Source organism: Ipomoea nil, unplaced genomic scaffold (assembly GCF_001879475.1).
Source record: "Ipomoea nil cultivar Tokyo-kokei standard unplaced genomic scaffold, Asagao_1.1 scaffold0482, whole genome shotgun sequence".
NCBI classification, from domain to species: Eukaryota; Viridiplantae; Streptophyta; class Magnoliopsida; order Solanales; family Convolvulaceae; genus Ipomoea; species Ipomoea nil.
Genome location: NW_017616910.1, coordinates 622,345 through 646,361, shown reverse-complemented (window position 1 = coordinate 646,361; position 24,017 = coordinate 622,345). Strand labels below are relative to the sequence as shown.

At 39.3% G+C, this 24,017-nt stretch overlaps 1 protein-coding gene and 1 long non-coding RNA gene across 3 annotated transcripts in view; both read left to right on the top strand.

Annotated features, from left to right (window-relative positions):
• Nucleotides 1-278: 278 nt before the first annotated feature.
• Nucleotides 279-7,806, top strand: LOC109173707. Its single transcript, XR_002052946.1, has 2 exons — nucleotides 279-625; nucleotides 7,712-7,806. It is a non-coding gene; the product is annotated as an uncharacterized LOC109173707 (long non-coding RNA).
• LOC109173703 (receptor-like protein 12) overlaps nucleotides 2,027-24,017 on the top strand; it is a 43,729-nt gene continuing 21,738 nt past the window's right edge. The window contains exons 1-2 of one of the 2 annotated variants that reach the window (XM_019322986.1): nucleotides 2,027-4,459; nucleotides 4,581-4,669. In XM_019322986.1, the coding sequence (XP_019178531.1) occupies nucleotides 2,037-4,451 (2,415 nt within the window). In that variant the 5' untranslated portion in view covers nucleotides 2,027-2,036 and the 3' untranslated portion in view covers nucleotides 4,452-4,459; nucleotides 4,581-4,669. Of the gene's footprint in view, nucleotides 4,460-4,580; nucleotides 4,670-24,017 lie in introns of those variants that run through there. The other variant, XM_019322987.1, reaches the window with a different exon arrangement.

Here is a 24,017-nt window from a genome sequence, read left to right as displayed (position 1 = left end):
CAAACGCACAAGATTAGTCCTCACGTCCTCACCTAAAATTAGGTCCTGACCTGATCCGGATTCTATATATATATATATATATATATATATATATATATATATATATATATGAGTTGTATGATTTTGGTCTGATTCTAAATGTTCCAATTCATGCATTATAAATAATGTCTTTTTTAGTAGTGTCTTAGAGCTTTCTTTCTAAAATTGATTTATTTTGGCTGTGGGGGAATAGTTTGTTCTGTCAATAGATTGTAACCTAAACAATTTGCTAACGGTTGTGGTATTCTTTTTGGATTATTCATTGGAAGTCTCATGCTCCTAACTAGAAAGCGAGAATTCATTACAAGATTTATTGAAGAAGAAGCATACAAACATGTAATGAAGATCAAAGACAAGAAGAATAAACTAGTTTTGCATGTCAATGGTAAGTAATCCTGTTACAACTATATATGTATGTTACGTTTTTGTTTGGTAAGGCATAATTAAACAAGTCCAGATCAGATGCATGAACGAATAATTGGTGAAGTGTGTTTACTATCTTTTGCAGCTCGATTCTCTCCAAATGACAAAGACTCGGAAAGAGGATGATGTTAAAGAAGCATTTTGGATTGTTGTAATATGATACGTAGGCGTTGTTAGATCCTTGTGCTCAATTAGCACTTTTCAATTCCTAATGTTAAATTATTGCATTATGCTTCAATCTTTCAGTTTTTATCAAACTATCAATGTATTATTGCTACCTTAAACCTTGTCTCTTTGCTAAGCAAATTGTTAAATTCTAATGTCGCAGTGATAAATGCAACAAAAAATTTCCCTACAGAGATATGGCAATGGCGATATGCGTTTGTAGCAGAAGAAAAGTAGAACCAGAAATGGTGAAATCAGTAAAAATGTATATTACAAAAGGAGTAATAATAATATTACGAACCAAAAATAATATTTCTGGAAAAATAACAAGTACAAGAAATGAAAGGTTGAGATTTAGTTCGAGTAGAGCAAAACATTATTTCCTTAAATCAAACGAACTAGGACTTATGGTTTGAGCACTCAAACAATAAGCCTGGCGAACTTGAACAGTGGTATGAACACACAAATTTTAGAAGAAGATGAGCAGATGTTTCCTGGAAAGCAAGAACGTGGGTATTGGAGTAAAAATTTAAAATTATACCAAAAAGTCATTAATTAAATTTGTCATATATGTATCTTAACGGGTCTTTCAAGTTGATATGAGCAGATCAGAGTAGGTTTCTTTTTGAATGTTGACCTCTTTATGGTGTTCCCACTCTAACTTAGCCGTGGGTTTCACGCATCATGGAAACTATAATTGTGATCCTAGCAAGATAGCGTGTTCATTTCATCAGATACATGTTGTATTGTTGTAATCTTCATCTTACAGAACAGAGAAAAAAGTATGAAAACTTTTGGTTGTTGGAATTGTGTAGCACTCATCTTTCTTGTGCTGCCTTGTTTCTTTGCATTAGAAACGAAACCACCCGCCAGCCAAGCAGAAGCCGAAGCTCTTCTGAAATGGAAGAGCAACATGTCGTTGCCGTCTTCTTCTTCACTCAACTCATGGTCACTATCCAATCTCAAAAACATTTGTAGTAACTGGACAGGTATTGCCTGCAATGGTGGTGGAGCTGTTTCTGAGATCAATCTTTCTAATGCTGGCCTCTCTGGAGATCTCACTCACCTCAACTTTACTTCTTTCCCCACCCTCAAAAGCTTCAACATCAGTCATAACGAATTCAGTGGAGCAATCCCTCCTGCCATTGGTGATCTCTCCAACTTGGTTCTCTTGGACTTGACCAGTAATTCGTTTCGTGGAAGCATTCCACCACAGATTGGGAACTTGACGGAGCTTCAGTATCTCTTCATTGGTGGAAACATTCTTACTGGTGTTCTTCCTCATCAGATCGGAAATCTCCAGAAGGTATGGTTTCTAGACCTTAATGGTAATTACTTAGAGGCTCCTGACTGGTCTAAAGTTAAGAGCTTTCCTAGGCTGAGACGTCTCATGCACTTTATCTTGGAATATGTTTGGATCAAAGTTCCCTAGTTTCATACCAGGTTGTCGGAACCTGGTTTTTCTTAATTTGGCTATGAACTCTTTCAAATCAATCCCTGAGTCATTATTCACCAATTTGGAGAAGCTTGAGTATCTTGATCTTTCTCGCAATCAACTTTCACAGCCTTTATCACCAAACATCAGTAAGCTGTCCAAGCTCAAAGATCTTTACTTGTTTGAAAATTCAATTCAGGGAGAAATCCCATCTTCTATAGGCAAGCTCAAAAATCTTCAAGTCTTGAATATTAAGGACAATCGCCTGAATTCAAGTATTCCTTCTGAGCTTGGTCAATGCACTAACCTCATTGACTTGGAACTGTTTTCAAATTCACTTTCGGGACCATTGCCCTCATCACTTTCATCTTTGACCAACCTAAAGACTTTGATGCTTGAGTACAATTACTTGAATGGGAGTATTCCATTTGAAATTGGTTTGCTCACAAATCTTGAATCCCTTTATTTGGGCAACAATAACTTTTCAGGCACCATTCCTACTCAAATAGGAAACTTGCAAAATTTAATTGATTTGAGCATCTCTGAAAATAGCCTCTATGGTCCAATACCTCAAATAATTGGAAACCTTACAAGCCTCTCTGGTTTAGGGCTTTCCAACAATAATCTCACCGGAATGCTTCCACCTCAGATAGGAAACTTGAAGAATTTAGCTTCTCTAGACCTATCAAACAATAATCTCTATGGTCCGATTCCCCAAACAATTGGAAATCTCACTAAACTCGAAATTCTTGACCTTTCTTCCAATGATTTCACCAAAACACTTCCACCTCAAATAGGAAATTTGGGAAATTTGGAATATTTGTACCTGTCAGAAAACAACCTCAATGGTCCAATACCCATGTCAATTGGAAACTTGCAGGATTTGAGTATACTAAACATGATAAAAAATAGCTTATCTGGTCCAATACCTCATACAATTGGAAATCTCACAAGTCTCGATATTCTATTTCTCTCCACCAATAATCTCACAGGAATGCTTCCACCCCAGATAGGAAACTTACAGTATTTGAGTGATTTACTCTTGTCAGAAAACAACCTCTATGGTCCAATACCTCATACAGTTGGAAACCTAACAAGACTCACAACCCTACTCCTTTCCGCAAACAATTTCAACGGAACACTTCTGTTTGAGAATGGGAAACTGCCATCAATGCTTATCTCTTCAACAATTTGCAATTTAAATTCTCTTCAAATTTTGGTTTTGGCCAACAATTCATTGACCGGGCCAATACCTCAATGTTTGGGAAACATTAGCAAAGACCTCTTAGTGTTAGATTTGCATCATAATCAATTTCATGGGCCAATGCCAACAAGTTTTAAGGTTGGCAATTCATTGAACAGACTTAATTTGCGTGAAAATCAATTAGAGGGAACAATGCCACGATCTTTAATCAATTGTAAAGAATTGGAAATTATTGATCTTGGACATAACAACTTGAGTGGTGCATTTCCAATGTGGTTAGGAGATCTTCCAAACTTGAAGGTTCTTAGCTTGAGATTTAACAAGTTGAATGGCTCCATAACAAGTACATATGTTAAAGGGTACTTGTTTCCTCAACTTCGTGTCTTTGACCTCTCTTACAATGAATTCACTGGGGATTTGCCTACAAGGCTTTTTAAGATTTTCAAAGCCATGGAAAATGAAGATGAAGATAGAATACCACATGAACAAATGTACCTAAATCGGAGCGACTATTACCAAGATTCATTAACGGTAGGAATGAAGGGACAAGAGTATGAAATTATTAAAATACTAATCACATTTACTGCTATTGATCTCTCAAGTAACAAGTTTGAAGGGCATATTCCAGATAGTATCGGAGGTCTTCTTGCACTACGTGAATTAAATTTATCACATAACAAGTTCACCGGACACATTCCAACATCTCTTGGAAATTTATCTGTGTTGGAATCCTTAGACCTCTCTTCGAATCAAATTGGTGGAGTTATCCCTAGGCAATTGGCAGGTATTACAACACTTGAAGTGTTAAATATCTCGCATAACAAGTTAATGGGATGCATACCTCAAGGCCCACAATTCAGTACATTTGAAGTGAATTCATTCCAAGGAAATGATGAACTGAAAGGAAGACCTTTTTCACGAGGTTGTGGGAATGGCATGACACCGCAACTTCCAGCACCAAAGGAGCTCCACCAAGAGGACAATTCAAGCTTTTTGAGCGGATGCACCGTAAAAGTTGTGACAATGGGGTACGGTTGTGGTATTCTTTTTGGATTATTCATGGGAAGTCTCATGCTCGTAACTGGAAAGCCAAAATTCATTGCGAAGTTTGTTGAAGAAGAAACATGCAAACTAGCAATGAAGATGAAACGAAGAAGATCAAAAACAAGAAGGAGAAGAAACTAGCGTCAATGGTAAGTAATCTTATTACACCAAAGCAATTTACAACTATATATGATATGTTTTTGTTTTGTAATGCATAAGTGTAGATGAATGAAGTTATATACTATGAAGTGTGTTTACTAACTTTTGCAGCTCACTTGGCTTCTCTCCGGATGACAAATACTCGAGACAGAGGATGTTGTTGTTAAAGAAGTGGTTTGGTTTGTTGCCGACTCAGAAGCCACATCCGAAGCACTATCGACTTTCATATATGATTTATCTCTAGTTAGGTGTTATCACATGTTAATATGAGTTGTATGCCTTTGGTATGATACCAAATGTTTCAATTCATGCATGATGAATAATGTCAATATGTTCATGTCTTCTTTCTAGTAAAATGGATTTGTTATGCCTATGTTTATTCTCTCAAAACAAAATTCTTCATTTCTCCTAAAAAAAAATTTCTTGATACAAAGAGTAACAGAACTTTACAATTAGACAAATCTGAATTAGAAAACACCGATAATATTTGCAAAAATTAGAGGTTTCATCCCTTCAATCGATGATTAAAAAAATTTTTAAGACTGGCATATTAGGACTCTATGTATTTGAGTCTGTTTATGATTCACAATCCTAGTTTGTCTATGATTCACAATCCTAGCCTCCCTCTGTCTACTCTTGTATATATACCTAGAATCTATAGTCTTTGTAATTATCACTGTTAATACATTCAATAACAGTTCTCATCTGGTATCAGCTAGCTAGGGTTTTCTTTACCATGGCCGATGGATCTATCAATTCCTCCGAATGGACCGTTTATGATGATGCTCTCTCTTCGGTTACCTCGATCGTAAATACCCTCTCCACCGTCCATCACTTTATCAGTGTCAAACTGACTTATCGGAACTTCTTACTTTGGAGAGCTCAAGTTGTTCCATTCCTCAACGGTCATGACCTAATGGGTTTCATCGATAGCTCAAACCCTTGTTCGTCGGCGATGATATCTTCTAGCAAGGAAGGAGCGCTGCCACTGCCGAATCCCGCTCGTCCTCCATGGGTTCGTCAAGATTAGGCGTTTCTCTCTATGCTCATGTCGTCGTTATCGGATGAAGTTATGCCATTAGCGATCGGGCATCACACCAGCCGTGCAATGTGGAATGCCATCATCTCTGCCCTCGCCTCATCGTCTCGATCTCGCTCGTTCAATCTCCTCAGGCAGCTCCAGACGTTTCAGCAGGGTGATGCCTCCGTCACCGATTACATCAGTCGGGCCCAGGTTCTAATAGAGGACCTCACCCTCGTCGGATGGCATGTTCCTCTTGAGGAGCAAAATCTATACGTCTTCAGGGGGTTGAGGTCCGAATTCTAGGGTCTTGTGTCTTCTCTCAACGTCCGAGGGTTGCCAGTTACCCTACATGAACTCTCAGACCTCCTCGACGCAGAGGAGTTCGTCGCCGGCAATGGACCATGTGCTTCGCTGACGGCCTTCGCTATGCAAAAAAGTGGACAGCAAGAACGGGGGAAGGGAGGCCAGTCACGTGGTGGCGGCTCTGGACAGACCGGCCGGCAATCTGGTCCGTCTCGTTGTAACACCCTGTGTTACAACCCTCGAGCCCGGACTAATTAATTAAATTAATCCTGCTATCAATAATTAAAAAGGGGTTTAATCTAATTAAGATTTCCTTAATTAATTATGTGGTCCATAATGGATCATGGACCATTGCGTGAAACCCGGTGGGAATAAAGAAAGCGGGCCTTACCATTCAGATTCGAAATAAGACTTCTGAATATATATATATATATATATATATATATATATATATATATATATATATATATATATATATATAGGATTAGAAAGCACTTAGAACCATTTTTTTCCCCATAATACTAAAATACACGATTTGCCCAGGGAGTTTAGCATAAGAAATTCCCCACCACCAAGCCTAGGGAAATCAATCAGAGGAGAATCTTTGTAAAGAACCTTAATAGCCAAGGGGGATTAATTAAGGCTTAGAGGTAACCCATGTCTTACAAAACCTATTTTCCTTACTATATCTTATTTATTGACTCCTTTGATCATTGTATGTGTGATTCTGTGATTGAGTCTTGATAGAGCTTTGCCTAGGGTTTATGTTGTGTTTATTTGAAAATCTTGATGATCTTGATGATGTGATTGATCATATGCGTAATTCGGTGATTGAGTCTTGATAGAGCCTTGCCTAGGGTTTATGTTGTGTTTGTTTGATAATCTTGAGGATCTTGATGTTGTGATTGATCATATGTGTGATCTTACCTTTAGGCATGTCTAGAGCTTGTTATTGGGGCTTATTTCCTGGGATCTTGATGTTCTTGTGATTCTTGTTGTTCTTGCATGTTTAGGGATTGATTCTTGAATCTTGATATGTTAGGAGCATGTGTTTAGGATTTGTTTGTGTTGGTTTCTTGGCTTAATTCTTGTGGTTCGGATCTATATTGTTGTTGTTATGTATTGGGATGTGTTCGGACTTGGTTTCGGGTGTCGGATTACCATCATACCAGCGGGGGGTTGGTGGGGGGCGAACCCCCACCTGACCACCCATCGGTAAATGTATATATACCAGCGGGCAGCTGGCGGGTGGCTAACCACCCGCCGTGTACCCGCTGGTACATAAAGCCGCCCCCGGCGGGTGGTCGCCGTACACCCACTGGTTGAAAGGAAATTTAGTACATTTGAAGCAAATTCATATCAAGGGAATGATGGCTTGAAAGGAAAACCTTTATCACGAGGTTGTGGGAATGGCATGGCACCGCAACTTCCATTACCAAAGGATCTTCACCAAGAAGATGATTTGAGTTTTTTGAGCGAATGCATGGTAAAAGTTGTGGCAATGGGGTACGGTTGTGGTATTCTTTTTGGATTACTCGTTGGAAGTCTCATGCTCCTAACTGGAAAACCAAAATTTATTTCAAGTGTTCTTGAAGAAAAAGCATACAAACTAGCAATGACGGTCAAACGAAGAAGATCAAAGACAAGAAGAAGAAACTAGCTTTTTGCATGTCAATGGTAAGTAATCTTATTACACCAAAGCAATTTACAACTATATATGATATGTTTTTGATTCATAATGCAAAGTGTAGATGCATGAAGGAATATACTGTTTAGTGTGTTTACTAATATTTGCAACTTGCTTCTCTTCCCATGACAAATACTCCAGAGAAAATGTTGTTAAAGAAGTGTTTTGGTTTGTTGCTAACTTAAAAGCCACCTCCCAAGTACCGATTGCTTTCAGATATCTAGTTAGGTGTTGCCACATATATGTTAATCTGAGTTGTATGATTTTGGTATGATTCCAAATGTTCAATTCAGGCATGATGAATACTGTCTTTGTTAGTGTCTATTAGTGAAGTTATTATTTCATATTATTATTGTATAATATATAGTTTCATAGTCTGTGGTTATTATTATTAGTCAAGGCTAGTTCTACTTCTCAGGGTTAGTTAGAGTTTTAATTGTTGTGATATACTCTGTAATTGTTATCTGTTTCTGTTGAATCGAAAGACATTCTCTAATCTGGTATCAGCCGGGACTCGGTCCTATTTTTTCTAAAACTCCACCGTCAATTTTCCCCCCTCCACCGTAATCTCCACCGTTGCCATTATACTACCACCTTCAAACCCGAGAATGTCTTCGAACTCATCTGAAGCCACCCCTTCCGCTGTTGCCGCCGGATCACCAACTCCGGCCGCCGAAAATTCTCTCACGGGCGCCCACCACTATGTGACCATGAAGCTGACGGCCCGGAACTTCTTGTTCTGGCGTACGCAGCTGCTCCCATTCCTCAGGAGCCAAGAACTCCTCGGTTACGTGGATGGAAGTCTGCCCTGTCCACCGGCAACTATCGCCGCTTCGTCACCTTCCGCGGGATCCCGTACCACTCCGGCAGCTTCTCTGGTTCCGAACCCAGCGTACAACGCTTGGGTGAAACAGGATCAAGCGATCCTCTCTCTCGTGATCTCATCCATGTCGGATGAGGTCCTGTACCTAGCTCTCGGCCGCAACACGTCCGCTGCCATATGGGAATCCATCACCAAGGCGTTAGGTTCCTCAAGCCAGGCTAGGTGTCTCAATTTGTTGGGACAGTTTCAACTTCTCCGCCAAGGGAATTCCACCACCGCCGATTATCATGGGCGTGCGGGGGTGTTAGTGGAGTCCCTGATTCAGGCTGGCCGACCATTATCTTTAATGGAACAAAATTTATATGTTATTCGCGGCCTACGTCCAGAGCTTAAAACCCTGGTTGCTTCCTTCACCTCCGGCAATGTTGTTACTCTTGCTCACCTTTCGGACTATCTGCAGGCGAATGAGTTTATATTGGTGGATGACTACCCTGTTGTCGACGGAGCTACTGCCCCCTCGGCGTATTATGCTGGCTCGGGTCGTGGCGCGTCGTCTGGAGGCGGACGGCAGCAACATCAGCAATCCGGGCGATCGCAGCAGTCCGGTGGGCGCGGTGGCCGGCAGAACCGAGGTGGTCGCGGAGGTCCTCGGTGCCAGATTTGTCGCGCTTATGGACATTCGGCTATGTACTGCTTCAAGCGGTATCAACCGCAACTAGCCTCGCCGCAAGCACACGTTGCTGTATCCGGAGACACTCCACCGGCGCCGGTTCACGCTCCTACGGACGGATGGTACCCGGACACGGGTGCTACTGCGCATGCGACCCCCGATGCGAATATGATGGGACAATCGGAGGAATATGCTGGTTCTGATGTGCTCCGTGTGGGTAATGGTGCAGGCTTGGCCATTACTAGAGTCGGTCGTGCATCCCTCCCTTCTGAGTCAAAAACTCTTAGTTTAAACAATATATTATATGTTCCAAATCTTTCAGTCCTGTTACTTTCTGTACATAAATTTGCAGTTGATAACGGTGTGTTTTTTGAATTTCATGATTCTTGTTTCTTTGTGAAGGATTCCCTCACCAATGCGGTTCTGCTTAGGGGTCCTGCTACGGGTGGGCTCTACAAGCTTTCTGCGTCACCATCACATTTTGCGTATGTCAGCTCGCGGGCCACTCCCTCAATTTGGCACCAAAGGCTCGGTCACCCGCATAAAACTGTCCAGAATAAAGTCCTACAAAGTTGCCCAGTCAAGTCCACTAAAAATGATCCTGTCAGTTCCTGCGTCTCGTGCCATCTCGGGAAATCATCGCGTTTTTAAATTAGACATTGTACCACGTTCTAGTGAAAATGTACTAGATCTGATTTTTACCGATATTTGGGGGCCATCCCCGGTACTGTCTGTTAGTGGTTACCGTTACTTTTGCTTATTTGTAGATGATTTCTCCCGTTTTTGCTGGTTTTATCCATTACGGGTAAAATCAGACATATATAAATGTTTCGAGTCGTTCCGTGTTCTGGTCGAGCGCCAATTTGGGCGTTCCATAAAGTCAATCCAATCGGACCTAGGGGTGAATACAGAAAATTACACACTATTTTTCAAACCTTAGGCATTAATCACCGCTAGTCATGTGCATACACACATGAGAAAAATGGGCGTATAGAACGCCGTAATCGGCACATTGTCGAAATGGGCTTAACTCTACTCGCTGAAGGACAAATTCCTCACGAGTATTGGGAATATGCGTTTGAAACAGCAACTGTCCTAATCAACTACTTGCCATCTTCTGCTATTAATTTTGATAGCCCATATTCGCGTCTCTTCAAAACACCACCGCCACACACCTTTCTTCGCGTCTTCGGGTGTCAGTGTTACCCCTATCTACGCCCGTATAACAGGCATAAGATAGAGTATCGCTCCACCCCGTGTGTCTTCCTAGGTTACCCTCCCTCCTTTAGGGGATATAGATGCACTGACTTGGCTACTGGTAAGACCTATATCTGCCGCCATGTCTGTTTTGATGAACATGTGTTTCCTTTTGCAGCAAAGAAAGTACATCAAGTGTTGCCTCCACCGAGCTTACCGTGGGCGGCTGCACCTGTTGTCACGACAAGTACATCTTTAGTACTCGCTGATCCACCGGGCCCACAAGAGGCTGCTGAGCCTGAGCCCGTGCCCTTGGCCCGTGATCCACCACAACTGGCAATCACTCGCACCGCCCCGGTTCGCACCCGGAAGCGACATATTCAACTACAAGGACGAGACCATGGCATGCGTCTTCGTCACATGACTAAGGGCACGGCCGAGCCCTTTCACGCCTTATCTGTTACTACAGACCCGACATGTTATTCCCAGGCCGTTGGACATGCCCACTGGCGTGAGGCCATGGATCAGGAGTTTAATGCTCTACTTCACAATCACACCTGGCGTTTAGTTCGGCCAGAACCCCACATGAATATTATTGGTTGCAAGTGGGTGTTCCGCACTAAGCGCACCGCTGATGGGTCAGTAGAGCGGTATAAAGCTCGATTGGTGGCAAAAGGGTTTAACCAGGTCGCAGGAGAGGACTTTTTTGACACATACAGTCCTGTGGTTAAACCCACTACCGTTCGCATGTTGTTTTCCTTGGATGTTTCGAAGGGTTGGACTCTACGGCAATTAGATGTTCACAACGCCTTCCTAAACGGTCACCTTAATGAAACAGTATACATGAAAAAACCACCGGGATACGAGGATCCCACCACACCGGGACATGTGTGTCACCTACAACGGTCCCTTTATGAGCTCAAACAGGCACCCAGGGCCTGGTTCAAACGTCTGCACGATTTTCTGTTATCCACCGGTTTTCAGGCATCCAAAACCGATGTTTCTTTGTTTTACTACAACACAGGAGATTCACGTGTGTTCTTATTGGTTTATGTAGATGACATAATTATGATGGGCAACGATGCTAAGCTTGTGACTAACTTACTGCAGTGACTGTCTACAACCTTCAAAATCCGCGATCTAGGAACCCCGGGATTCTTTTTGGGTATCGAGACAGTTATGGTAGGTGATAGTCTACTTTTGTCTCAACGGCGGTATATGACAGATTTACTTGGACGTTCGGGGATGGTTGACTGTAAGCCTCTTACAACTCCAGCTGCTGTCTCCAAATCACTATCTACAGTGGACATCCCGTATGATAATCCGACACAGTATCGGCGCATTGTGGGCGCTTTACAGTATCTGACGATCACGCGACCAGACTTGTCTTATGCGGTAAATCGGCTTTGTCAGTTCATGCACTCGCCAACCGAAGATCACTGGAATCTGGTGAAGCGAGTTCTACGCCACGTCAAGGGTACACTTGACTATGGACTGCGACTTACTCCGTCTGATTCTACTGTCATTCATGCCTACTCTGATTCAGACTGGGTTGGCTGTCCCGTTGACAGGAAGAGTACTAGTGGGTATGCTGTTTATCTGGGTTCCAATCTCATCTCGTGGCTGTCGAAGAAACAGCGCACTGTGGCTCGTTCTTCCACCGAAGCTGAGTATAAGGCGTTAGCTGATGTGTCTGCTGAGGTCACCTGGGTGGTTTCGTTACTTAAAGAGCTTGGGCTACACTCGGGTCAACCTGCCACGCTATGGTGTGACAATCTTGGAGCGACGTATCTCTGTGCCAACCCGGTTTTCCATGCACGCACTAAACACGTAGAGATTGACTACCACTTCGTTCGTGACAAAGTGGCTGCAGGGGACTTCGTGGTCAATTACGTGTCTACTACTGATCAACTAGCTGACATCTTCACCAAACCTCTTCCATCACCGCGGTTTGCTACACTACGAGGCAAGCTCAATGTGGCCTCTCTGCCGTCTTGTGCTTGAGGGGGTGTATTAGTGAAGTTATTATTTCATATTATTATTGTATAATATATAGTTTCATAGTCTGTGGTTATTATTATTAGTCAAGGCTAGTTCTACTTCTCAGGGTTAGTTAGAGTTTTAATTGTTGTGATATACTCTGTAATTGTTATCTGTTTCTGTTGAATCGAAAGACATTCTCTAATCGTGTCATAGAGCTTTCTTTCTAAAATGGATTTATTTTAGCTATGGGAAAATATATATTATTACTTTTTGTCAATAGATTATAGCCTAAACATTTCTAAACTTTAAACCTTGCTTGTTCTCAAGCAAATCAAAGACTAATCAAGAAAAGCACACATGTAACATCTCAATTAAATGATTCCACATTTCCTAAGGATCACAATATCACATGAAGGTGATTATGTACAAAAAATTTATGCATGCAATGTTGTTCTCATTATTTAATTACCTTGAATTTTTCAACATGCAGGTTCAATATGCCCAAGGGGTCACCTCTCAAACATGTAACTATTCATGCAATCGAACCAATTTACATAATCAATCGAAGGACCTTCCTTAATTTGAACCAAAGATGGGGAAAATGAATACAAGTCATTCCAAACATTCACAATAGGCCCCAAAGACCCATTTAAAACTTGTGATGGTATGATACAAATCTCTCCTTGTGTTTTGGCTTAGCGAGTTTCCTCTCTTTTCTTCTCACCTATATAACTTCTCCAAGTCAAAACATAACTACAAAAAATCACAATGTTTTTAATTTGCTTGTATCCTTTCACATTGGTGCATTTATTGATTTTGGGATACAATAGTATGTTCAGTTTTTACGAGGTGGTCTCATCCTCTTCTTTTCTCTCATAATATAGGATAACTTAGACTCTTTTAGTTTTTTAAAATTGTTTCTTCTGCACCATTATAGTTTGCATGCCTTTTTTCAAGGGTGAAGGGGTCACACTTACTTACCAAGAAAGAAAGTTCTCTTTCGAATTAATACCTCTAATGGTCCTCCAAGTATTAGGGTCTTACCAGGTGTGGTCCTTTGACTTTAAAACAACCACTAGATGTCTTCCTAGTTTAAAAAAATTACCACCCGTGATCCTCTGTTAAGTTTGCTGTCAAATATAATGGGCATCAAGTTTGAGGGAAAAGTTGTCATTTCACTTATATTTCTTCCTCAAAGGCTAAAGCCTTCGTTCACAGCAATGGTAGATGACATCAAAGGTATTCATATGTTTTGAGAGCTTGGAATTGATGGACTTTGGACTTTGCTTGTTGCAGCATATATGTTGAAGTTCCTGTACCTACTCCCAAAAAAGGTGAGCTCTTGGTGAAGTTGGAAGCGGTAAGCATAAATCCAGTTGATTGGAAAGTTTAAGCAGGTTCCATAAGACCCATCTTTCCCCGCAAATTTCCACGCTCATATTCCAGGTATATATGTTCTGCGTAATTATCTTTCTGTCTGTACTCTTGCACTCTTTATCTATCATATTAGAGTCGATGGTTATTTGGATCTTTATATGATTAGTGATTTTGTATCTGTTTACGAGCAATATATCTGGAGGGAGTTCTATTGTGCAAGAGGAAAAGAAAACATAGCTTGATTGTTTGTTTTTTATGACGAGGCCCAATACTAACTGGTTTTTGTATATGCTATTGGTGAAAGAGGGGAAGCTCAAAACTGTTATAGGCGAAAGGACAGCTTGGACCTCAGACTTAACGCCCATTTGACAGCAAATTTAATAGAAGATCACGCGTGGTAATTTTTTTAAACTAAAAAGACATTTAGTGATCGTTTTCAAGTAGGAGGATCACACCTAGTAAGACCCAAATATTCGGAGGACCATTGGAGGTATTAAATCTTCTCTTTTTGAGTCATACTAATTAGTACAAAAAATGCCAATATAGTCGTAGGACCATTGGAGGTATTAACTCTTTCCTTTCTGAGTCATACCAATCACTACAAAAAACGCCTATATAGTGACAGATTTAGTGATGAAAATATTCTATTGCTAAATTAGCGATGGATGTTAATTTTGTTATTAAATTGACATTTAGCCACGGATTAGCCAGAAATTTGTGATGAATATTGGGACGAAATATTTTTATTGTTAAATACATATCTAATTTTAGCTATAAATTTTAAGGCAAAAAATAAAGACGAATTTGTCACGAATTTTTCCTGGGTTAACTCAAAATTTTTAATAATTTTAGTTATGATTATTAAATCTGTCGCTATATAGCAACAGATTTTTAAATTCGTCGCTAAATATACAAGCATGAACTTTAATTTTATACTGACGAAATTGAATCCATTGCAATTTGCAATACTATTCTTTACTCTTCCCCAATTTCCTCCTCTAATCCCTAATTTCCACTGTCAGTTGTCACTCACCTTAGTCTTCTTCTCGTCTTTCACAGTGACGACGCCCGGCGAGCACGCAGACGACAAAGACTACAAAGTCAAAGACACAGAGTTCACAAAGACGATGGCCGGTGCACACGGAGCAGTCCCTCGGCATTCTCAACTGTCTCCGACGCAGGAACGCAGCAACCCCTCAGGCTTCGCCCTCGGCCAGCGACGCTCCTTACCCTTCGGCCTTCGCAAGTAGCAACTGTCTGGCCTCATCTCCCTCCCTCCAGTCTCTGGCCACTCGAGTCTCGACCAACATAGCACTCATTAGAGCTAGGTAAATAAATTTATTTTATTTCCTTTTAATTTAATTAAGTTTGTTTAATTGTTGATATTGATTATTGAATGTTGATTATTGCCAGTTTCCAATGATCAGTGATGGATTTTGTTTAAATATAAATAATTATTTTTGTAATGAACAAACTAGGAGGTTCAATTTTGCAACAAAATATCCTTATAACCATGAAGAAGTGGAGACTTCCTAGCTCTCTTTTATCTTCTTAAACTTCCCATGAAGGATATCAATCTGAAGGTGAAATGGCTTTTTTATACTTACTGATATACAATAATTAATGTTTAAGAAGCTCGCATTGGATATTATATTATTATTAATAATCTTCATCTAATATCTATGTCCTTGGGATACTTGAATTCCTAAAGTTTATAAAGTTCTACCAACAATTTCCAGTACACGCTGCTCCAGAAAGTAGACAGAGTAAGGTGTGTAAGTGTGTAACTCTTCTTTTCTTTATATGTTTGCAGGTATAGGCATTGAAATAAAGAAGCTGAGATTGAGTGCTTTTTCAAATAAAAAATTCAAGAAGGTTTGTTTTTTGCTAAAGCTTGAGTCTTTACCCTTCTTGTTTTATGGGATTATTACAACTTTTCAGTGTATATTAGTCAATGGATTTTTCTTTGTAACCCTTGTTCTTTTGAATGGAAAAAAGGCAAATTATATTGTGCACCATGGTGCATAATGCATTGTGCGGCCTAAGAGTTTATGTGTATTATGTTTTTCTTTTATAGAAAGAAAACTTCATTAATTCAAATCATAGTACAACTCGTTGACAATGAAAGAAGGAGGGGTAGTATGTCACTCCTGACGTACAGACATAGAACAAGCTTCCCTAGCTAGGCTATGGGCTACTCTATTCGCAGTACGAGAAACATAAGAGATATCTACGCTTATGAGTGAAAGTCGAATATCTTTGATATCAAGAATAACAAAATCAAAAGAAGAGTCATCACTGTTCTGCTTAATGCTTTGGACAACCTGAAGAGCGTCCGATTCAATTTGGATGTTGCTTACACCTTGACTCTTTATCCATGTGAGCGCTTCCCTAATAGCAATCGCCTCGGCCTCTCTTGGAGTGAATAGACCTCTGCCGGGGATACATACAGGTGCTACAAATTGTCCAGCGTCACCTCCGAGTATCCACCCGTAACCCATTCTATTGTTTTGAGTGTCCAGTTCTGCATATGTGTTCAACTTGAGATAGCCTGGGTAGGGAATCTCCAATCTGCCAGGTATCTCTTCGTACTTTCAACCAAGCTTCCGGGGTTCGCCACCTTCCCGTTCCAGATTTTATCGTTCCTGGCTGCCCACAGTTTCCAACAGATCACCAATAGAAGGCTGCTACTTTCAGTATCTAACACCTGCATTTGTATGTCTAGCCACTGTGCAAAGGTACTCGCTCCATGCATGGTTAATGCCAGGCCAGACAAGTTCCAAACCGCCTTAGCGAAATCGCAATCTTTTTAGCAAGTGCAGTGTGGTTTCATCCTCTCTTTGGAAAAGCTGGCATTTTGCAGGGCACTGGACACACTTCTTCCTCAAGCTATCAGGTGTAGGTAAGCAACCAGAGCAGGCTTGCCACATAAATGATTTTGATCTTGCGAGGGATGTTGAGTTTCCACGTGTGTATTATGTTAAGAGTTTATGTGTATTATGTATTATGTTAGATTATGTGTATTATGTTAGGAGTTTATGTGTATTCTACTATACAATTATGTACACACAAAACATGATCGAGATTTTTAGGGCGCACAATGCATTGTGCGCCCAGGTGCACTATATAACAATTGTTGAAGAAGGGAGTAAAATTCTGCAGAAAACTGAGATTGATAGTTTAGGTGTGAAGTTTTGAACGACTTATTTCGAAAGAAATATCTTGAAATTTACAGAAATCAAGACCGTGCTTTGAACTTTGAATTTTAGACTTTGATTTTTTAAAATTTTTATTATTATTTATGTATGAGTACAATAATTTTTTAAATTATTTGAAACATGAAGTTAAATAGCTAGAACTTGAGCTTAAAAGTTTGAGCAACTTTATTCGAACTCAAGTTCAAGTCCAAAAGTTCGAGCCATCTCGAGTCGATTTTCGGCTCGAACTCAAGTTCAAGCCCAAAAGTTTGAGCCATCTCGAGTCGATTTTCGGCTCAAGCTCAAGTTCGAATAGTTGAGGGAATTGAGCCGAGCTCGAGCTTCAATTTTCGAGCTCAAGCTTGAGCCCACCTATTATTAATCGAGCTCGAGTCACCCTGAGTTCGAACTTTGCTCGGCTTGTTTACAGCCCTATGGTGACCCACCAGTTAGTGACTATGCGAGTTACGACGAAAGACTCAATTTCAAGCTAAAAGAACTTAAATGCAGGCTGAAAGGGCTTAAATACAAGTTATGCAAGCTTAGATAACAAGTTTGTTGGATGAATTGTGTCGCAACGATATGCTACCCACTTCTTTGTCATGATCTCCAACTACTCTAGATGAACATTCCGCTAATTCAAATGCTGTAAACTTAGGTGACAATTAGATTGTGTATTAATATACTCCGTATTTGATACCGTTTTCAACGACGTAACATTTTACAATGTTATACTTTTGTTATTGTTATTGAGTTTGAATTTCTTAATATAATATATTTTGCAATTATATTATTGAGACACTATATTATAGGTTTAATACATCATACATGTATATAATAATAATTAGTGGGAGGAAATTTCCAAAATAGTTCTTTGACTATATATTTTTGAAATTGGTTCCAAGACTTTTAATTGTACCCAAACTGATACTCCACTATTGAAACGAAGCCATATTGGTCATCCGTTAGCATTGTCGTCAAGTTGGTGTTAAAATGGGAAAACAAAATAAATTTTGTTGCCAATATGTTGACACATTGGCAACAGAAAATGCGACGCCCAACATGTCTTTTGTGGTTTGGCGATGGAATCAGCGACGAAAATTAATTATGTTGCGATGTCTGGCGCAAAGAGAAATTTGACGTTTGAGGTTGGCGACGAAACTTGCGATGATTATTTTTTTCGTCATGAAAATATTTAATTTTTTAAGTAAAGTTTATTTTTGCTACAGAATTGGATGACAAAATTAATTCCGTCGCAATGTTTGTCACGCTATGACGATGGAATCAACAATGGAAATTAATTATGCTGCGATGTTTGGCGCAAAGAGAGATTTGATGTCTGAGGTTGGCGACGGGAACTTGCGATGATTATGTTTTTTTTTTGTTTTTTTTTTGCTACAAAATGAGGCAATGGAATCAATTCCGTCGCCAGTACGTTGATGTAACAAAAAATGTGACACCCTACATGTTCGTTGCACTATAATGATGGAATCGATTGCGAAAATTAATTATGTCGCGCTATTTTAGAATGAACCAAATTTGATAATGTTTAAATTGTTGTCACTCAAAATTTTTTATTGGCCGAATTTTACACAAGGTTTGGTACTTTGTGAAAATTTTTCAAAATGTAATGTAAATTTTAAAGTTAGTTGTGCTTAATTGAGGTCTCAATCATGTACAATGTTATACCTATGGAATTCCAGTCATGCATCAATGCATATACTAATAGACTAACTTTTACTTTTTAAACAATTAAAACATTAATCTTACCAAAAATCTTGTGGTTTAATGGTACTAATCTAAGCTTCCATAAGAGAGGTTATGGGTTCAAATCTCAATAGAGGGTGTTATTGACTTTTTGTGGTCCTATTTAGTAGGAACAGATATTGCATTAGTAATAGAGTTACTTTTCACGATAGCACTCGACAATTTTATTTAGGGGTCCTAAGCAGACCCTAACTGTAGGAGACACATTTAGGCCCGTATTAAACTCAAACTAATCTCCATTCACACTGAGCTAGTCCAATTAAAAGGCAAATGCTAGTCAAATTGATTTTTTCATACAAGAGATTTAAACTCCTAACATCTCTTAAGAGATAAGAGTGCATGGCCACTCAGCACTCGACAATATAATTGATTAAATATAATCATGCCTACCTTTATAAATTATAACTCATCTAGCTGGTTTTTCATAGTCCTTACCATTGGTTAATTTTCTTGACTGTCTCTTCGTAGTCTTTACGGTACTATTTGCCTTTATTATGTTGTGGTCACATACATGCATTCCATCTTTAAAATGACTTCTGACGTATTTATCGTTAGTCAAAAATTTTAGAAACTTATATTAACCGTCAATAACGTTGTGAATTGTTGCGCACGTAGTGACAGATCCAGAAAATTATGTAAATGGGGTATAGTAAAATTATTTTAGAAATGTCAATTAAAATATATCAAAAATATCCATAATACGGTTTAAATACAAAATATATTATAAATTATAATACAATGTTTATGAGTTATGACAGACTACAAGATAATTAGGGACGGAACCAAAATTATACTTGGGTAGGGTTAAATTTTAAAACACTTTAAAATGCTATAAAAATATATGAAACATAATCGATTAGATAAAATAGTTTAAATAGAAAAGACAATATATTCATAAATACTTTAATTTTAATTTTCTTTTAGTTAGATCAACTTTAAACTTTTCTAAATTAATTTGAATACAATGAAGTATAATATAAACTTGTGGACTACATTAACTATATGATTTACAAAGAAAGTAGACTTAAAAAATATTTAATTCATTGAATGATTGAAAGGGTTAAAATAAAGAAAAGAAACTAAAAATACTATAAGATTAGCATGGCTAAAATAAAATTAAAAAAAATAAAAATACAAAAAAGAAATACCAAAAATCACTACTAGTGGGAATTGATCCCATAACCTACCCACAACAAACCTAAGGATTCAACCAACTAAGCTACTAAAGCCTTTAGCAATAAGTATATCTATATTTTATAAAATGGTTTAATTAGGGAGGGGTCAGTGGGGGCAGCCGTCCCCATTGCCCCTATTGTAGGTCCGCCATTGTCCGCACGAAATGTTATGTTTTGCAACTGTGTGCACCATGCAAGGTGTATACGGTTTCAATTCATAATTTCTATAGTATAGATTCATAATTTCTAAACCGTAGATTCATAATTTAAATACAGTAGATTCATAATTTCTATACAGTAGATTCATAATTTCTATACTGCAGATTCATAATATCTGACTGTAGATTCATAATTTCTGTATTAAACTCAAACTAATCTCCATTCGCACCGAGCTAGCCCAATTAAGAGGCAAAGTGCTAGCCAAATTTATTTTTTCATACAAAAGTGTTGGGAAAATCCCACTTCCTGCGACAATGAAAAATCACAGAACCGACAGGAGCACAAACACAAGATGATACACAATAGCCCAAAAATAAATATCAAACACAAGAACACACGATTTACGTGAAAAACCCCAAATCGGGAAAAAATCACGGGACCACCACCAACCAAATAATCCACTATAATAAATCTTGGGTACAAAGTTTCAGGCTACCACACGAGCCAAACATCCACAAATCATCAAATACAATAATTCTAGGCCAAAGATTTCTATTATATTCCACAGGCCTAAACAGAATACCAACTCGTACTTAAAATATTCAACCACCACAAGCAAGATGAATAGAATACAAATAGTACGAGAATACCCAAAAGATGCCTGGAACAAATAAGCTGACCTCCAAAATATTTGATGAATAAAGCACCCAAGAACCTGGCAAACCTCACGGCAAAGCACCAAAGAAACTGATCAAAGCTATCGAGCTGCCGAAACTGCCGCACTGCCGAACGAAAAAAGATGGAGAATGAAGCCAGAGAATTATCTCCTCACTGCCGACTTGCTGCAATGCTCTCAATTTCATTCCTAATCCCTAAAACATATATATATGGGGAGAAGGAGTCAAAAAAGGAATTGAATTTCCTTTTGCAATTCACATGCCGCCTCACCATCTATTATAATAATAATAATAATAATAATAATAATAATAATAATAATAATAATAATAATTATGCCTCAATAAAATATAGTGGATACAAATTGGCTTGGTCCAAACATGAGCTATTTACCACATAGGAGGGAAGCCCAACCCAACAAATCTCCCCCTCCCGACTATGTGGAAGATATCGCCATCCCGGCGATAGAGCAACAATCCTCAAACTTCCCTCTCGGCAATGCTTTAGTCATCATGTCAGACCCATTATCATCGGTATGAATCTTTTCAAGTTCAAGCATCTTGCACTCTAAGATATCTCTAATCCAATGATATCTCGTGTTAATATGTTTTGACCTGTAATGGAACGTGGAGTTCTTTGCAAGATGAACTGCACTCTGACTATCACAATAGAGCACATACTTGTCTTGAACAAACCCGAGCTCCTGAACAAACTTCTTCATCCATAGCATTTCTTTACTGGCCTCAACAGATGCTATGAACTCAGCTTCAGTGGTAGACAAAGCAATACACTTTTGCAATCTTGATTGCCATGAAACTGCTCCCCCTGCATAGGTAATTAGATAACCTGAAGTAGATTTCCTGGTGTCAATGTCCCCGGCCATATCTGAATCAGTGTATCCGGCAAGAATAGGTTTATCTGTACCAAAACACAAACTCAGATTTGAAGTACCCCGAAGATATCTAAGAACCCACTTCACAGCATCCCAATGTTCTCTCCCTGGATTTGAGAGAAATCTGCTAACAACACCCACTGCATGAGCAATATCTGGTCTCGTACATACCATGGCATACATCAAACTACCAACAGCTGAAGAATAAGGAACCCTTTGCATTTCTTCATTCTCTTTCTCACCAGAGGCACATTGCTTCTTACTTAACTTGAAATGCATACCAAGAGGTGTATTCACTGGCTTAGCTTTATCCATACTAAATCTCTCAAGTACTTTCTCTATATACTTTTCTTGAGATAACCACAACTTCTTGTTCTGCCTGTCACGAATGATCTTCATCCCAAGAATTTGCTTTGCTGGTCCCATGTCCTTCATAGAAAAGGACTTACTCAACTCTTGTTTCAACTGTTGAATTCTTGAAACATTGCGACCAACAATCAACATATCATCAACATAAAGCAACAATATAACAAAGTCATCATCAGAGAATCTGTTTACAAAAGCACAGTGGTCTGAAGAAGTCTTCTTGTACCCATGCTTACTCATAACAGAAGTAAACTTTTTATACCACTGCCTCGGAGCTTGCTTCAATCCATACAAACTCTTCTTTAACCTGCAAACATAATCTTCTTTCCCTTTGACTTTGAATCCCTCAGGTTGCTCCATATATATCTCCTCATCTAAATCACCATGGAGAAAAGCTGTCTTTACATCCATCTGCTCAATTTCTAAATCCAAACAAGCTGCTAGACCCAACACAACTCTAATGGATGAAAATTTAACAACAGGAGAGAAAATTTCATCAAAATCAATACCTTTCTTCTGGCTAAAACCTTTCACCACCAGTCGAGCTTTGAATCGTGGAACTGAAGTGCCCTCTTCATGTTTCAATCTGTAGACCCACCTGTTCTTCAAAGCTTTCCTGTTCTTTGGTGCCCTTACCAACTCAAAGGTATCATTTGCATATAGGGAATTCATCTCATCCTGCATAGCCTCAAGCCATTGTCTCTTTTGCTCACTCTCCATAGCTTCTTCATAGAACTCAGGTTCTCCCCCATCAGTTAATAGCACATACTGACTGGAAGAGTAACGAGTAGATGGTCTCCGTTCCCTGTTAGACCTTCTAGGAGGATCAACTGGAACCTGCGAAGAAACTTCTTGTTCCTGGTGCACAACATCATCAACATGACCATCCACATCAGCTGTATCACCCTGATTATCTGGTACAAGATCACCATTCTGGCCATTCTCTTGAACCTCATCAACATCATGTGTATCTTCGCTGGAAACTGGCTCACAGTCAACCAAACTTCCGCTGTCTTGAGATACTGGCTTTCTCACTTTGTCAACATCTTCAATGGTTTGATCTTCAAAGAACACTACATCACGACTTCTCACAAGCTTCTTCTCAACTGGATCATACAGCTTGTAGCCAAATTCATCAAGACCATAACCAATGAAAATGCACTGTCTAGTCTTCGAGTCCAACTTAGATCTTTCATCTCTTGGGACATGCGCAAATGCCTTACAACCGAAGACTCTGAGGTGATCATAAGAAACTTCCTTTCCACACCAAACCTTATCAGGAACTTCATTATTCAAAGCAATAACGGGAGATAAGTTGATAACATGAACAGCTGTGGAAACTGCCTCTGCCCAAAAAGAACTAGGCAACTTTGCGTCATCAAGCATACATCTGACTCTCTCCATAATTGTCCGATTCATCCTCTCTGCTAAGACATTTAATTGAGGAGTTTTAGGAGGAGTTTTCTGATGTCTAATACCGTGCATTCTGCAATACTCATCAAATGGGCCACGATACTCACCGCCATTGTCAGTACGGATGCACTTCAATTTCTTCCCTGTCTGTCTCTCAACAAGGGCATGAAACTCTTTAAACACACCAAACACATCACTTTTGTGCTTCAAAGTGTAAACCTAGAGTTTCCTAGAATAATCATCAATGAAGGTCACAAAGTAAGATGCACCTCCAAGTGATCTAACCTTCATTGGTCCACACACATCAGAATGTATCAACTCAAGTGGCTCCGGTTTCTTCGAAGGAGAATTGCTCATAAAAGAAACTCTTTTCTGTTTCCCTGCCAGGCAATGAACACATCTGTCCAATCTAGCTTCCTTTACTCCTGAAAGCTTCTTCTTCTTGGCAAGGTAATCAATCCCCTTCACACTCATGTGACCAAGTCGTTTATGCCACAATTCTGATGCACATTCTTTTGCTGCCACATTCACTGAATCACAAGAAATAGAGCTTTGTAAAGAGTACAAGTTAGAATACTTGTTACCTCGTGCAATAACCAGCGAGCCTTTAGTGATTTTCCAATGTCCATCACCAAAGAAACAACAGAAACCATCATCATCGAGTTTTCCTGTAGAAATGAGATTCAGTCTGATACCCGGTGCATGCTTTACATTTTTAAGTTCCAGCTTTGTGCCATTGCTGGTCTCAAGACAAACTGTACCGGTACCAATCACCTTCACCTGACCATCATCACCCATTCTTAGCTCTCCAAAATCACCTGGACTATATGAAGTAAAGAA